This window comes from Amblyraja radiata, chromosome 2 (assembly GCF_010909765.2).
Source record: "Amblyraja radiata isolate CabotCenter1 chromosome 2, sAmbRad1.1.pri, whole genome shotgun sequence".
Taxonomy (NCBI): Eukaryota; Metazoa; Chordata; class Chondrichthyes; order Rajiformes; family Rajidae; genus Amblyraja; species Amblyraja radiata.
The window spans coordinates 88,085,695-88,102,924 of NC_045957.1; the positions used below are offsets into that span (position 1 = coordinate 88,085,695).

At 43.3% G+C, this 17,230-nt stretch overlaps 1 protein-coding gene across 10 annotated transcripts in view; it reads left to right on the forward strand.

Annotated features, from left to right (window-relative positions):
* Window positions 1-17,230, forward strand: part of tns3 (tensin 3) — a 453,833-nt gene that overhangs the window by 278,457 nt on the left and 158,146 nt on the right. For 9 of the 10 annotated variants that reach the window (XM_033050098.1, XM_033050105.1, XM_033050112.1 and 6 more), the window contains one exon: window positions 5,732-5,773. The exons of the other annotated variant lie outside the window; for it this stretch is intronic. In XM_033050098.1, coding sequence (XP_032905989.1) covers window positions 5,732-5,773 — 42 coding nt within the window. The remainder of the gene's footprint in view (window positions 1-5,731; window positions 5,774-17,230) is intronic. 10 annotated transcript variants of the gene reach the window in all.

The following is a 17,230-nucleotide window of genomic DNA, read 5'->3' on the forward strand; positions in this document are numbered from 1 at the left end:
CATGATTTGGTTTGGACATTTTGGTAATTGTGCACCATTCCAGAAATAATCAATCCTTCATCTATTTAACACTACAAAAATCAATGTTGTGCATACATTGCGAGGCTTTTTTGACTGTGCTTTTTCTACTGTTTTTTTGTTCCCTTTGTGGAAACTAATTTTAGGCTTGGAATATAGCTGCAAACTCTATACTGAGTGTTTATCACTTTTAATCTGACCACCAATTCCACAATTAATATTTCAAAATATTCTATTCAGAAGCCTTTGGCTAAAACCCTAATATAATATTTTCTCTTTATTTTTGAACTATTTTTAATGTTACACATTCAAAATCTGTATGCTATATTCAACATAATTCTAGTGCTCCACAATGTGATGACTCAGACCACCCAGTTTTGGAAATAGAATAACAAAAGGCTGACGTGATTAATTTAGGATGGGGTCATCTTGTCATCTTTTTTAAAAATAAATTGGATGTCCATATAAACAGGAAGGAAGGAAGTAATGCTCATGTCGAAGTATGGAATGGAATATTTTATTGTCACATGTGACAAGACACAGTGAAATTCATTGCTTGCATACCCAATGTATACAAATAGCGACCACCTACGGCGCTGACAAAATTACATAGCACGTTGGCACCTTCTTTTGTTCCTCCCCCTCCACAGCGGCTCCCCCCACGCTACATCCCCATTGTCCTTTGTTCTCCCTCCCTCCCCATTGTCCATTGTTCTTCTCCCCCGCCCAGCGCTGTCTTAACAGCATTATAGGCCCCCGGGCAAAGCAGTGCACTGGGGCCCCTACACTACCAGTTTCTTTATGCCGAATCAAATATGCCGTCATGCACTTGCGATGTTCTTCTCCGTTTTCATGTTCTACAATAATACTCTACAATACATAGATTAGCATGGAGCCCCTATGCTCGTGGGGCCCCGGGCAACTGCCCAGAGTGCCCATGCGTTAAGACGGCCCTGCCCCCACCCCCCCTCACGACGGTCCCCCCACGCCGGCTCCTCCATTGTTCTTCCCCCTCCCTCATGGCGGTATGACTATGTGGCAGACTAGATTGAACATCAGAGATCATATTTTAAAATATTACTGTATAATTGTAAGCTTCAGTCTCGTAGAGCAAGAAAGATCAGAGCAATTTTCGTGCATTCAAATGTCGAAGTGGACAACTGCTCACCTAATTCAACATACAGAATCCACAGACCTACCTAATGTGGCAGGATTCGCAAAGTACTAAATGGATTTCACACAACCACTGGGATTGTATTCTCTGAATAGTTGAGATCTTTAAATCACCTTCTTTTCATCTGTCATGATTTCTCCTGATTATCCTTGGTATATTTTGTTTGCCCATGTTCTTATGAGGCATCTTGGAAAATGTTACTATTTCAAATACACTACATGCACGCAATATAGTCTTTGCAAGCAAGGGAACATAGCTTTCATCTCTTCACGTAATCTTCAATGGGTCAGCAATAACAGTTAGCTTGAGTAACTCTTAACATGAGGTTAAGCAAATTAGCTAGGGTGTAAAGATTAAACAAGAGGGTAGAAGTAGGATTGCAGCAGCATCACCTGTAACTGAATAGCCATGGTCTGCTTGGTTCCTAGTTGTGATGAATGACATGGCTGAGTCTGAGGTGTCAGCCATCCATCGAACCATATCCCAAGACGCAGTACTATTTCCAATAATCTGCCCATCAAAACCCAATTTAGCCGTGTCCGCCATTCACTTGGCATGCTTTACCCACACCCACCTTTTTTTCCCAGCTTTATTTCTACTGCTATTAGTCTGATGAAGGGTCCCGAGGTGGGAATCTGTTCTTTTCCCTCCACAGATGTTGCCTGACCCTCTGATTCCTCCCGCATTGTGTTTTGCACAGCACTAATTAGTGCGGAAAGGGAAATAAAAGTGTTGCTGTATTGAGGTTAATACCTACCTTAATAGATGCCTGAGAGGCGCCTTGCCTGGTAATTGTATGTTTGAGTTTTAGTTTTTAGTTTTAGAGATACAGCATTTCAGCCCACCGAGTCCACGTTGTCCATCGAACACCCGTTCACGTTAGTTCTGTGTTATCCCGCTTTCTCACCAACTCCCTGCATTCTAGTGGGCAATTTACAGAGACCAATTAACCTACAAACCTGCACGTCTTTGGGATATGGGCAGAATTCCAGATGGTCATAACGAGAATGTGCAAACTTCACACAGACAACACCTGATGTCAAGATTGAACCCGGGTCTTTGGGGCTGGGTTTATCACTCCTCCAACATCCCACATTGATGCCTAAAAAAGGAAATGGCTCCCTCTCAAGTAAATAAGGGGCCCGCATCTGGTTTAGTCTCTGCCAAATCGAATGCCAGTAAATGAAGCAGATGTTAATGCTGATCTACTTGGGATAGTTTAGCAGCTCCTGGGATTAATCACATTTAATGCTTCTTATAAAGAAAAACTGTAGTTTGTTATGTGTGGAATACTCTAGGGGAAGGCTCGATGATGGCTGTGACCATGACTGTAAAAGAGACAAAGAGTTTCTCATCATAATCTGAAAGTCAATTCATTTTGGTCAAAGGCTGAGATCAGAGACATGAGAGCTTATCTGGACTTTCAAAAAGCCTTTAACAAGGTCCCACACAAGAGATTAGTGTGCAAAATTAGAGCACATGGTATTGGGTGTAGGGTATTGGCATGGATAGAGAACTGGTTGGCAGACAGGAAGCAAAGAGTAGGAATTAACAGGTCCTTTTCAGAATGGCAGGCAGTAACTAATGGGGTGCCGCAAGACTCGGGGCTGGGACCCCAGTTATTTACAATATACATTAACGATTTAGATGAGGGAATTAAATGTGACATCTCCAAGTTTGCGGATGACACAAAGTTGTGTGGCAGAGTGAGCTGCGAGGAGGATGCTATGAGGCTGTAGGGTGACTTGTAGATTGAGTGAGTAGGCAGATGCATGGCAGATGCAGTATAATGTGATGGTAATAATAGGAAAGCAGATTATTATCTGAATGGTGTCAAATTAGGAAAAGGGTAAGTGCAACGAGAATGGGTGTGCTTGTACATCAGTCACTGAAAGTAAGCATGCAGGTACAGCAGCCAGTGAAGAAAGCTAATGACATGTTGGCCTTCATTGCGAGAGGATTTGAGTTTTGGAGCAAAGAGGTCCTCCTGCAGTTGTACAGGGCCCTGGTGAGACTGCACCTGGAGTATTGTGTACAATTTTGGTCTCTTAATTTGAGGAAGGACATTATTGCCATTGAGGGAGTGCAGCGTAGGTTCACCAGGTTAATTCCCGGAATGGCGGGACTGACATATGATGAAAGATTGGGTCGACTGGGCTTGTATTCACGGGAATTTAGAAGGATGGGAGGAGATCTCATAGAAACATATAAAATTCTTAATAGATTGGGCAGGCTAGATGCAGGAAAAATGTTCCCGATGTTGGGGGAGTCCAGAACCAGGGGTCACAATTTAAGAATAAGGGGTAGTCCATTTAGGATTTAGATGAGGATAAACCTTTTCACCCAGAGAGTTGTGAATCTGTGGAATTCTCTGCCACAGATGTTTTCCTGAGAGTTAGATTTAGCTAAAGGAATCAAGGGATATGGGGAAACGGCAGGAATGGGGTACTGATTTTAGATGATCATATGGCCAAATGGCCTAATCCTGCACTTTTTTTCTATGTTTCTAAAATTTAATCAGTGTTGTGGCTGGAGTCACTAGTGAATCCAGACTATTGAACCAGGCAAGATGGGTGTCAGAGGTTATGGGTAGAAGGCAGGAGAATGGGGTTAGGAGATATAGATCAGCCATGATTGAATGACGGAGCAGACTTGATCGGCCGAATCACCTAATTCTGCTCCTATCTCTTATGAGCTTATGAAGATAGACACAAAATGTTGGAGTAACTCAGCGGGTCAGACAGCATCTCTGGAGAAAAGGAATAGGCGACGTTTCGGGTCATAACCTTCCTCAGACACCGGGCAAACCTGGCTGCAATTTAGTTTAGTTTTAGAGATACAGCATGGAAACAGGCCCTGCGGCCCATGGAAGCCACGCCAGCCATCAGTCGCCCGTTCATACCAGTTCTATGTTATCTCACTTTCGCATCAACTCCTTACACATTAGGGGCATTTTACAGGGTCCAATTAACCAACCAACCCAGATTTGTAGCACTCACAAATAGAAAACAGCTGGAGTTTAGGAATACGCACAGTATTTTCTTTAGAAGCTGAAAGATTCACAAACTCAAATGTAATGGGGTTTCTGAGGCTCAGATTATGATACAAACTTTGAATGTTACATTCTTTTAATACCATAACACTGCGTATTGAAGCAATTTAAATCCTTAATTTAAATTTACTTTTTATCCTTGATATTCCTTGTTCATATTTTTGTTCTGCAGTTGTGACACACTGCTTGTATGTTAAAGACATCACCAAGACATTTTTCCACTCATTTTATTAATCTTCTGGTAGTCATGTGGGAATGAACGGGATGTTAAAGTCCTTGTCCCTGAAGAGGGCAAGCACTTTGCTCTGTTTGTTTCCATGGAGATGTGTAGCGTGAAGTTTACTTTTACTTATTCGCTTCACTTCATCAAGTGGTGATTTGGGCAAGGTTAAAGTGCAGTCTGTGCTTTCTGCAAGAGTTAATGCTGTTAGTTTTGGAGTAAAGGGAACACGATGCCTGGAGATGACTCCTCATAAGCTGGATGTGTAGATTTTCCATCTGCTGTTTGATAGTCAATAAAAAGATGAGAGAAGCCACATTTCTAGACGTATGGACAGTGAAACATTTTGTGTGAGGAGGTTGGAGGTTGGAGGGGGGAGGGGAGAATGACCCAGCAAACTTATTGTAAACATCAAATTCTTCTTTGTGTTGACCAAAAGTTGTTCTCAACCGGAAACGTCACCCATTCCTTCTCTCCGGAGATGCTGCCTGTCCTGTTGAGTTACTCCAGCTTTTTGTGTCTACCTATTGTTTCTATCATGTTTTTTTAAATCATTGGCCAAGTCTTCTAAAGTGCAGGAATTTATTTTTATTTTTATAATATGAGAATTCAGTGCCCAGCCTCTAGTTTCATTTTTAGGAGTTCCCGTCCACAGATGGTGTGAGGAAAGACCCAAGGATGATGTTGGTGAAGGGCGTTGGTGGAGATAGGAGCAGAAAGGGGAACTAATCAGACTTTTTCTTGCTTGGCCACAGTCAGAGAGACCTGAAAATAAACTGTTTTGTGGGGGAAAGTTCAAAGCGAGTCTCGGGCGTGCTTCAGGTCAGCATTCTCACGAGTTCAGTTAATCTGCAGACTTGTCATAACGGTCGGAGGGGCAACTTCTGAATCTTTCTCAGGTCACGCAGATAAAGTGCATCAACCAAAAAGCCTTGTTGTGTTTCCACTTTTGCTTGGTGCCTCGGGATACATTTAGAGATAGGATAACAAAAATCCTTGAGCTACCTCTGCTCTGAACAGGTCGGGTTAAAATTTCATGTTAAGTGAGGAGTATTCATTATATGTGACACATGACCACGATGTAAGCCTGTGTGAGAAGATCTTACTGCAAGAACTGACTGAATTATGAGGTGGATTCTCTGGAGAGCTTTTCTCAACAGAGTTTCAATGCAAATAGTGACCTATTATGACAAGCACAATTGGATGATAACATTGGATTTTATGATACAAATATATTACAGCATTCTCCCTTCTCTTTCTCTTACAGCCCGATAACTCTGATGCATTTCTAAGTCATGTAAACAATCCGGTAGGTAATGTTTAATTTCAATATTAACTCGCGCGTAACGTGACAAGTCTGAACAAAAGCCAATGCCTCTTCTCTATTGTAGCAGCAACAGACTAGAGAAGATATTTTATTTTCTATTATTATGACTATTTTCACGTCTTGCTGTTACAGGTTTTTTTCTTAGACCATTGACTTTGTGCAGATTGTGTTTATTAGGTGGGAGCTTGGTGGGAAGTTGCGGAACTGAAATCAATGTTTAATTGCTTTTGATGTTAATCTTTTTAAACTCCTGCTCTTTTCAAGGAGCTTTCATGAATAACCAATTGCTTTATTTTTCACAATATTTTTAACAGTTTAACGGAGATTTAATTAGCTTTTAACGTGACGTTGCACTGTTGGAAGTGTCATTCATGCTCTACATTGTTTTTGTCATTAAAAAATGTGCTGCTCCTGGACCTTATGAGGCAAACATTTCTGCAGATTGATGCGATTAGATTGAGAAATATGCTTGTTTGTGTGAAGTAGTTAACATGAGAGATTTGAATCAAAATATGGTGATACAGGTGTTAAAGATATATGTTCAATAACATGTTTGTGCATGTGTATGGATGTAATAGTACGGTTTTCTATACTGTCTCTAAGTAATATCTCTAATTTAATTCCTGCCTCTCCCCCCCCCCCACCATTATCCGCTCCAATCATATGTGCTTAATCATCTATATATTACTAAAACTCTCATCTTGTCTGCGAGCTTATGTGTGTGCGCGTGCGTGCGTCATGGCCTGAACTACGCCAAAACGGTACATGATAGTGCTACAATTTTTGGATAATTATTCACAATTATCTTGTGATGTGTTTTTATCAAGTTTCATTCAGATTGATGTTATATTTTACGTTATTCACATTTTTAACTTTACAAAATCCCACTTTGAGAAATATTTCTTCCATCTACACTGGCAGTTACAGCTATGACGTCACAATGGGATTGTAACCCTGCCCTCTCCAATGTTGCAATCCCTGGACACTGAGTCCTGCCAGCACTAGCAAGTGCAATTGCTTTTTAAAAAAGTTTAAAATGAAGGAGGGTGAATAATTGGGAATGAGCTGCTCCTGCACAGTTGGGGGGCTATGGATCAGTGGTGGAATATTGCATTGGGGGAACAGGTTGCATTGGGGGAATGGGTGAGTGGGGGAATATTGCATTGGGGAACGGGTTGCCTTGGGGGACCAGGCCTCCCATGGGGGCTATGGGTGAGTGATCGAATATTGTGTTGGAGGAAAGGGTTGCGTTGGGGGACCAAGCCTCTCGTGTGACAGGGACCCAACGGGTCCCATTTGGTCTAGTATATCTTAATTTATTTCATTTAAATAGGGGGAGAGAAAATGAGTTTAGGCTGCAATACATTATTGTAAACTTAGTTTGGTCATCTGTGATAAAAATGGTCTTCCTGCCAGCATTTAGCACCTACATTGAGAAATGTTAAACAAACTTTAATGCATTTTCTTGTGAACAAATGATCATTATTTCAAAACTTCTGGATCTGACATGTAAATAGCAAAATGGTAAAAACCAAAAAACTCATATCGGTATTGAGCAGAGGAAGCCTTGTTAAAGGGAATTTCCTGTAGATACAGAATATTTTGAATATTGAGTTGATTGTGATTGTCCCAATGAAAACCTGCATTGAAATTGAGCATAAGGTACTTGCAGAAGGGAATTTTCTTGTAGATATATCATTTTTGTATGAGTTGTGCAATATTTAGGGTAAGTGATCCCTAAAATTTTTTTTTAATCTATTCTCTGAAAGATGCTTTTAGTGAACCGAAGCAGTGGCCAAATTGGATTCATTTTGCTGTGTTTTAAATTACAAACTGAAAAAATAATTGTAATGCAGGACCAGTTTATTGTCATTAATTAATTATCAAAAATAAGAACATTAATTTTACTCTGAACATTTTTCATTTTATTATTGTATTTAAATGATTCAATTGTACAGTCACAATGACCACACCACCCCTGTTGATCCTGCATATTAAACAATGAGTGCTCAAATAGTTTTAACTATTTGCCCATGCAATTTGCATTAATCATAATGGCTCCACTTCAATTATGATAAACAGGCAAAATATTTAGGGCCATTCTAAGTAGCGGCATCATATAATTTGTGACTACCTCTCATTAACATTGCCTATTGCTAATCAGACCTTTTGTTTTATGTGTTTCTCAATTAATCTTATTTTCATAAGAAAGGATTTTGTTTTATTGTTTTACAAGGGGAAATTATTTTTTTAACAACTGAATATCTGGCCACTTCTTGCTGACCTTGATATCAATTCTGATGAAAGCTCATTGACATGAATCATTAACGCAGTTTCTTTCCTCGTGAGTGCTACTCACTTGTTGACCATCTTCGGCCTTTTCTGTTTTTATTTTGGATTTTTGGCATATGTACTATTTTGTTTTCAAGTTCCATTTTAAAATAAGTTTAACTGCAGACACTAGTTTACTAAAAAAATACAAAGCGTGCTGGAATAACTCAGCGGGTCAGGCAGTATCTCGGGAGAACATGGATTGGTGACGTTTCAGGTAGGGACCCTTCTTCAGACTCATCCAGATCTGAGTCTGAAGAAGGTCCCGAATCAAAATGTCACCTATCCATGTTCTCCAGGGATGTTGCCCGAACTGAGATACTCCAGCATGTTGTGTCATTTTTTAATCATACATGATAATAGTAAGATTAAACGAGAACTTACCAGTTTGAAGTTTGATCTATATTTTATGAGGAGTTACGATGAGGGATTACGTGAAGAACCCGCTCAGTGCGCAGGCGCGGCATACTTCAAAGCAGCGGTGTGGAATCACAGATAGACACAGTTATTTTGAAGTAAACATAGTAAAGATAAGGAGACATCAATTTATTAGTTTGATCCATATAATGAGGGTGGGAGCGGAGGGCACGTAATCCCTCATCGTAACTCCTCATAAAATACAGATCAAACTTCAAACTGGTAAGTTCTCGTTTAATCTTACTATTTTACTTCGGAGTCACGTGAGTGACTACGTGAAGATTTCAAAGCTCTGTGATTTCAAACCGTGTAACAGTTTCATTTCACTCACTGCCGAAGTTCTTGAGGGAGGAAGTGTTATCGTAATGAACCAATGAGTCTATTTGTAGAAAAACACAATGGTATTTTTTAAACAATAACAACAAAGAATTAAGTTGCTCCCCTGGGCTTAAATTAAATATTTGCAGTTCGTAAATCTTTACTGCAAATAAACCAGGTTTTGGCAACGGCTTATTATAAAATTTCTGAACGGTCTTTTCCCTTCCCACCATCCTGCTGTAGCCAGGATGTGGTGTATAGGCATGTCCATTCTTTCGCCGTCGACATGGATGCTGCCCTGGTGGAATAAAATTTGTACATGTTAGTGTTTATCCCAGCAGTTTCTAGCACCTGCTTGAGCCATCTTGCAATGGTTTGGCTCGTACCCCACCATAAGGTTTTTGTGACTGACCCACAAGGCTTTTCATCTCCCTCGAATATTCTGGTTGTGTCTATGTAGGATAGTAGGTAGGTCATGGCACATAACCGTGGTTCTGGTGGGTAAGCCACGACTGGATTAGGTGTTCCTGGTCTGCTCTGTTTGACCAGTCGCTGGATAACGACAGATCTGGTCTGGAGCTGTGATCATGTTGTCCAGTCGCAATAGGTGTAGTGACTGGACCCTCTGAGCGGATACAAGTGCCATCAACCTAAGCGTCTTTAGTGTAGCTTGCTCGAGGCCGGGGGATCTGGCTGGTGGCCATTCCCTGAGATATGTCAGGACCACTCTGATATCCCAAATATGGGTATACCTGGGCTTAGGGCTTGATATTGTAAATGCCCTTCAACAGTTTTACCACCAGTGGATGGGATCCCATCGCCTGTTGTCCTGCCGCTGGTTTGAGATAAGCAGAAAGAGCACTCTGCGCTGTGTTGATGGCACTGTAGCTGATCCCTACATCGTGGTGTAGATGGCCAGGAACTCCAGTATGTTGGTGGCTGTAGCTGTTGCGTATGTTGTCCATGTTTCCTGGCAGTACTTCTCCCTTTTTTGATGCTGGTTAAGTACTGCCTCTTGGTGGATGTTCGAAGGGATGCCGACATGGTGGTGATGGTTTGTTTGGACAATCCCAGTTCCAGGTAAGGTCTGTTCAAACTTGCAACCCAGGCGTTTAATTTTCTCATGGCATGGGTGTTTAGCTTACCTGGTAGGTAAGTAGCTGATAGCCAAATATGTCTTTCGACATACCATTGCCAAATCATGTTGACCAATTTGTCGCATGATAATGATTTTATGCCACCCATATGGTTAATATAAGCCATCACCGTAGTATTTATCAATTTGTAACCGAACATGCAAGTGCTGCATATTAGATACATATGCTTTTAAACCATAAAAGGCGCCCAACATCTCTAGATAGTTAATGCCCAGTGTAAGTAGTAATGATGACTCTGGTTTAGTCCATCTACCACTTGTGCTGGATATGGAGTTAGTCGCTCCCCAGCCTTGAGCACTGGCATCTGTTTGAATAACTAAAGTAGGGTTAGTGATAAAGATAGGGCTGAAACTATGCCAAACGTTTTCTGCCCACCACTGTAGCTCTGATATTGCTTCAGTGGGTAAGTTCATGACACGATCATAGTGACCTGTATGTCGTTTTATTGCCCGTACCTTTGCTCTCTGTAAATTTTTTGATAGTGCAAAGGTCCGAATTGTGTAGCCGGAAATGCTGCTACCATTTCCCCAATTACTCTTGCTACTTGTCGAATAGTTGGTCGCTCGTTGACCATTAATTTGTTGCATGATTGTGCTAATTCAACCATTTTTGCCTTTGGCAAGGTAACAGTCATATGGACTGAGTTAATTGTGAAGCCCAGGTAGTCCATGATAGTGGATGGCTTCAACTTAGATTTATCTGGATGTAGGACGAACCCCAGAGTTTCGAGGAGCTGTTTTGTAGCTGATACTGCTGCCACAGCCAATTCCATCGTTTTCCCTACTATGAGAATATCCTCCAGATATGCCATGACAATATGTTTTTGTTTTCTTAGTATTGCCATGGCTGGGTTCAATATTTTGGTGAATAATCTTGGGCTGAAGTTCGCCCATAGGGCAATGCTTTGTACCATCCAGATAAATTTTAGGTATCTGCGATGATCCTTGTATATGGGTACTAGATAGTAAGCATCTTTAAGATAAATGCTTGCCATGAAGTGTCCTTTGGAATTCAGTTGTTTGGCAGTAACATATGTCTCCATTTTGAAATGTATATACTTAACAAATTTGTTTAGTGATGTTAAGTCAATGATGATGCGACAGACACCATCTTTTTTGGTTTTAGTGAATATATTCGATACAATTTCCAAAGGTTCATGTTTGGTCTTTTCGATGACCCCCTTTGTGATAAGTCTCACCAGTTCAGCTTGTCCCTCACGTTTCTCTTTGACGGAGGGAGAAATACCCTTTGGGGCCATTGTTGAACTGGCGGCGTTTTTTCTGACATGAATTGTATTTTATATCCTGTAATGTTGTTGAGTATATACTTGTCACTCGTGACCATACCCCATGCTTCTTTAAACAAGTGTAATCTCCCCCCTGTTAATAAAGCACCCTTATTCTCTATATGCTGGTAGGGACCAGACCCACCTACCTCCATGGTTATTGGCGATTCTGTTTCTTCATTTTCCTGAAGTTTTTGTTCTGACGTGCTGGCGATGTTGGGGGGAGGCGCATTTTCCAGAGGGTCCGCTGCGGGCCCTGATCTGAAAGATCTTTGGGGATAATGTGCGGACCCCAAGCGTTCACCAGTCCCATATTGCGGACGTCGACTGGTGGATGCCGTGGGGTGCTGCCACTTGGGTATCGGAGGTCTTGGTTTGCTCGTCCCGGGGCCTGCCCTCATTAGGCTGAAGGTTTTTGATGCTTCCTGCATCTCCTTCAGTTTTTATTGAAATCTTTCCCAAATAGCAGCGCGTCCGTCTCCGCAGCTGGGGCTTTACACAAGCCAGCAAATTTGGGATTGAGGGCAGGTCTTATGTTTCCCTCCGGAGATTGTTGATCTCAAATTGTGTGGTACACATTAATGCCAGCACATCCTGCTGGCAGGTATCCATCTCCGTGGTCACCACGGAACGAGCAAAGGCTGTGATGGCTGACGTCAGGAGCCTTAGGATCCGCTGTAGCTTGAGTTCTTGGGTCTGGATGTGTGACCCACATGCCCCCAGATTTGGCTGTTGACACTTTTTACTTTGAGGGCCTCACCGTTTTCTGGTGCTGTGTTGTTTCAGCACCTCAGCGAGCACCTTTTCCAGTAATGGTTGATGCTGGCCGCCATTCTTGGTTCCAGCGGTGCTCCAGCCCGTGGGGTTGCTACAAGCGGTCCATCACACCCAACAGCTCTTCATGTTCCTGCACCCCTGGCATACTCCCGAATTCGTCCGCCTGCCCCTGTTCCAGACCAGCCCAGCCCTGGTCACCAATGCTAGCCTCCAGTAATGAGGGAGCAGAGGGCAGTGCATGAGGCACTGTGGAGGGGGTGCCTGACCTCCCTCCGCGAGAGCGCTCTTTCTGCGCATCTCGCTGGAGCTGCTCCAATTGCTGTTGGATGCAGCTCAGGCGGCTGTCTCTCCTCCATTTAGGTGGAGACATGTCCCCGTCCGACGAATCGGACGCCACCGGCCGGATGCCTGTTCGGATGGCTAGACATCCAGCCCGCAGTTCAGGCACTAGCGGGACTGGGCTCGGCGCGGTGATGGGGATAGCGGGGCGACCGGTAATTGTTCCTACCGCCTGTTGCTGCCCCCCCTGCAATGGAACGCTCCTCCGCTGGAGTCGAGCGGGGGACAGGTTTTTCTGGAGCTTTTGCCTTGTAGATGCGAGAGCGCCCCTCAAGCAGCGCGTCTCGCAGGCACCTGCACCGAGAGCCGCTCCAGCGGCTCAGGCGGCTCTCTCTCCCCCCGTGCGGGTGGAGAGACGTCCCGTCCGACATCGGGAACACCTGCCGGATGCCTCTCGAGTGGTAATGCGTCCAGCCCGCTGCTTCAGGTACTAGCGGGCTGGCCTCGGCACGGTGTCGGGGAATTACGGAACACCGGGTAACGCTCCTACCGCCTGTTGCTGCCCCCCTCCCCGACGGGAAAACGGGGGACAGTTTTATCCAGAGCCTTTTTCTCTGCCTGTAAAAAACACAAGCAGAAAAAGGCTCACCTGTAAAAGAAAACCCGACCTCAGGGTACTCACCTGACGGTCCGGTTCATCCTGTAACGGGACAGCCTAACACCCGTGGCAGCCGCTGTTGCACTGCTGGCGTAATGCCGCGCCTGCGCACTGAGCGGGTTCTTCATGTAGTCACTCACGTGACTCCGAAGTAAAATTGTCACATGTAGTTGAAGAACAAAAATATTTACTTTCCAGCATCCTAGAGGAAGAGAGTGTGCAAGTAGATCAAATGTGCCTGTTTGATAAAAAACTGAGCATGTTTTCACATAATCAATAATGCCAAAGATTATAGAATAAAGAAAATTAAATAATATATTCTACTGGAAATCATCAATGACTTGGTAACTGGCAATACCCAGCAGGTACAAACAAATATATAAACAATGTGCAATACTGGGAATGCCCAGACACACCCTCAATTCTGCTCCAATGTTGTCTTGGACACTTCCTCTGAAGGTAAAAACAAGGAACTGCAGATGCTCGTTTACACAAAAGGGTAACAAGTCCTTGAGTAACTCAGCGGGTCAAGCAGCATCTCTGGAGAACATGCATCGGTGGTGAGTCTGGTCTGTTCTGAAGTAGGGACCTGACCCGAAAAGACTCTATGTTTCTATGACACCTATGCATGTTCTCCAGAGATGCTGCCTGACCTGCGGAGTTACTCCAGCACTTTATGTCACTTTCTCTGAAACATTGGGTTACTGGAGACTGCTGGTTTGTGCAGTACTGGATAAGCTTCTGCAGTACATCACTGGGGAGACGATTCTGGCTTCCTTTCAGCAATGACACTGTGGTGGTGGGCCTGATCTCAGACAACGACGAGAAGGCCTACCGGGAGGAGGTGGCTGATCTAGCACTCTGGTGCCAGGATAACAGCCTCCTCTTGAACATAAAAAAAACGAAGGAGCTGATCATGGACTTTAGGAGGGCACATCATCCGAGGACGTACACTCCATTGAGGATAAATGGGGATCCTGTGGATAGGGTGAACTGTTTTAAATATCTGGGAGTCCACATCTCCGAGGATATGACATGGGCATCACACGCCTCAGCACTCGTGAGTAAGACAAGGCAGCGCCTTTACCACCTCAGGCAATTGAGGAAATTCAGAGTGTCTCCGAGGATCCTCCAGTGCTTCTACGCAGCGGTGGTGGAAAGCATCTTGTCCAGGAACATTACCATCTGGTTTGGGAATTGCTCTGCCAAGGACAAGAAGGCTCTGCAGAGAGTAGTGCGTTCGGCCGAACGCACTATGGGAACTTCACTTGCCCCCCTGCAGGAACTATACATCAGGAGGTGCAACTCCAGAGCCAACAATATCATGAGAGACCCCTTCCACTCCTGCAACGGACTGTTCCAGCTGCTACGGTCAGGCAAACGCCTCCGTTGCCATACGGTGAGAACGGAGAGGTTGAGAAGGAGTTTCTTCCCAGAGGCCATTCGGACTGTAAACGCCTATCTCGCCAAGGACTAACTCTACTGAACGTTTTTCCTTCCATTATTTATTATGTAAAAGAATATGTGTGTTATGATTGTGTTTATAGTTTGTTTGGTTGTTTGTCTTTTGCACAAAAGTCCGCGAGCATTGCCACTTTCATTTCACTGCACATCTCGTATGTGTATGTGACAAATAGACTTGACTTGACTTGACTTGACATAACATTAAGTGGGCAACTTGTACTCACAAGCACATATGCTCTGAGGAGTGAGGATTGTGATTGTGATTGAATATCAGAAGGCAATGTTTGTCATACCTTTCACAATCTGCATTGCCAGCAGTTTATCCATGTCCTCATTGGCCCATCTTCATGGGAGTTCATGGAACCCTTAAAGGGGCATGACACCCCTGATCACATCATGGAATCGGACAGTAGGGAAACAGTTCCTGAGGCTGCAACAACTATTAAACGCCATTCATACTTGCCCCTCTTGTGCAAACGTACAATACCCATTTGGAAGCTATGTGGGTTTCCCAGCTAAATGCTAAGTCTCCTTTCATTCTTTTTCATCAAAGAGCATTCCTGTTCATAAATTTAGTCTATTGTAGTTAATAAACTGAAGCATGCAGCTTAAAATCACAATGCAATTTAATTAACTTTGAGGTATCGGTCAATTAAGGGTTTTTTATAACCATTCCTGCTCTTCACAATAAAAAAATGATTTCTAAGACTACGTGAGTTCTTGACAAACATTTTCAATGTTGACAAAAAAATTGCCCATATCCACCTATCACTCGTCAGGGTTTGGCCCTCGCCTTTCCAGCTTTCTCCCCCATACTACAATCAGCCAGAAGAAGAATTCCAAGTCAAAATGTCACCTCTCCATTCCATTCGCAGATGTAACCTGACCTGCTGAGTTACTCCAGCTATTTGTGTTTTACACACGATAGTGTAATGAAAGTTGAATCAAATGCATCAAAGGTTTGATTGCTTATTTTTGTCATGAGCACAAGCAGCCAAATAGCTTAATAACAAATTGTAGGGTTTTGGAGAAAAATACTGATAGATAGAAAAGAAGTTAAAACATCGATGCGGAAAGAAAAGATGAGTAAGAAAATTAAGCAAATATGTCATTACAGATCAGGATTTGATTAATAATAATAATAATAATATCTTTTACTGTCATTGCTCATAAGTGCAACGAGATTTGGGTTTGCAGCTTCCATCCGATGTCATAACTTAAATAACTAATACAATTTAGATTTAGATACCCTGAGAAATGGTTTGTAAAAAGAACATTACAACAGTAAAACAGTTCAAACAGACTAAAGTGCAGATGTGTCTGTGCGACGTGACCATCCGAGGGAGACAGTCCATGGGGGTGGGGGGCACTCAGCAGGGCCGGTTCAGAGCCGCTATAGCTCTGGGAATGAAGCTGATCCTGAGTCTGGAGGTGCGGGCGTAGAAGGCCTTGTAACGTCTGCCGGAGGGAAGTAGTTCGAACAGTCCATTACAAGGGTGTGAGGAGTCTTTATGGATGCTGACGGCCTTCCTGAAGCACCGTGTGTGGTAGATGCCCTCCAAGGCTGGTAGCGATGTCCCAATGATCTTCTGCGCTCTGTGGACGACGCGCTGAAGAGCTCTCCTCTCCGCCTCCGTGCAGCTGAGATACCACACAGAGATGGCATACATTAATATGCTCTCTGTGGTGCAGCGGTAGAAGATTGTCAGCAGCTGTTGGGGCAGACCAGTCTTTTTTAATGTTCTCAGGAAGAACAGTCGTTGCTGTGCCTTTTGGACCAGCGCAGCGGTGTTGGTGGACCATGTGAGGTCCTCAGAAATGTGAGTGCCCAGAAACGTAAAGCTGGACACTCTCTCCACACTTTCCCCGTAAATGGAGATTGGGGCGTATTCTACATTATGTGACCTCCTGAAGTCAATAATCAGCTCCTTGGTCTTGGAGGTGTTTAGTGACAAGTTGTTATGTGCGCACCAGTCCGCCAGGTTCTGCACCTCCGCTCTGTATTTTGTTTCATCACTGTTGGTGATCAGCCCAATCACTGTTGTGCCGTCTGCAAACTTGACGATGGTGTTGGTGTTGAATGCAGGAACACAGTCGTGTGTGAAGAGGGAGTAGAGCATGGGGCTCAGTACACAGTCCTTTGGTGTGCCGGTGCTCAGGGTGATAATGTTCCTTTGTGACTTTGTAAAACTTCAAAACATAAAACAAAATTAGTTTCTTTCATGTAGAATGGAAAGGCAATCACCTTAATAGAAACTTGGCTTCAGTTAGACTAGAACTATGTATTCTCACCTATAAACATTTCAGAGGAAAGTGGAAAATGGGGCGAGTTGGCCCTATTGAATGCAGACATGACTTCATCCAAGGAAAGGAACATTTTTATTGATGGCAGTGCTCAGACAGATTCTGTCTGGCTGGAAACAGTCTGCTTCTATGCCATGCAACTTAGACAAACTGAGGATTAATTCTGTAGGCAATTTGAAGAAATTGTGAGTAGTTACCAAGTAGTCATTATGGGGTCTTTCATTAGTTTGGTTTAGTTTAGAGATTCAGCGTGTAAACAGGTCCTTCAGCCCATCGAGTCCATGCTGATCAATGTCCATCCATACACTAGTTCTATCCCACATAATAGGGACAACTTACAGAAGCCAATTCACCTACAAACCTGCACATCTTTGGAATGTGGGAGGAAACCAGAGCACCCGGAGAAAACCCATGCAGTCAAGGGAGAATGTATCATAATCATAATCATA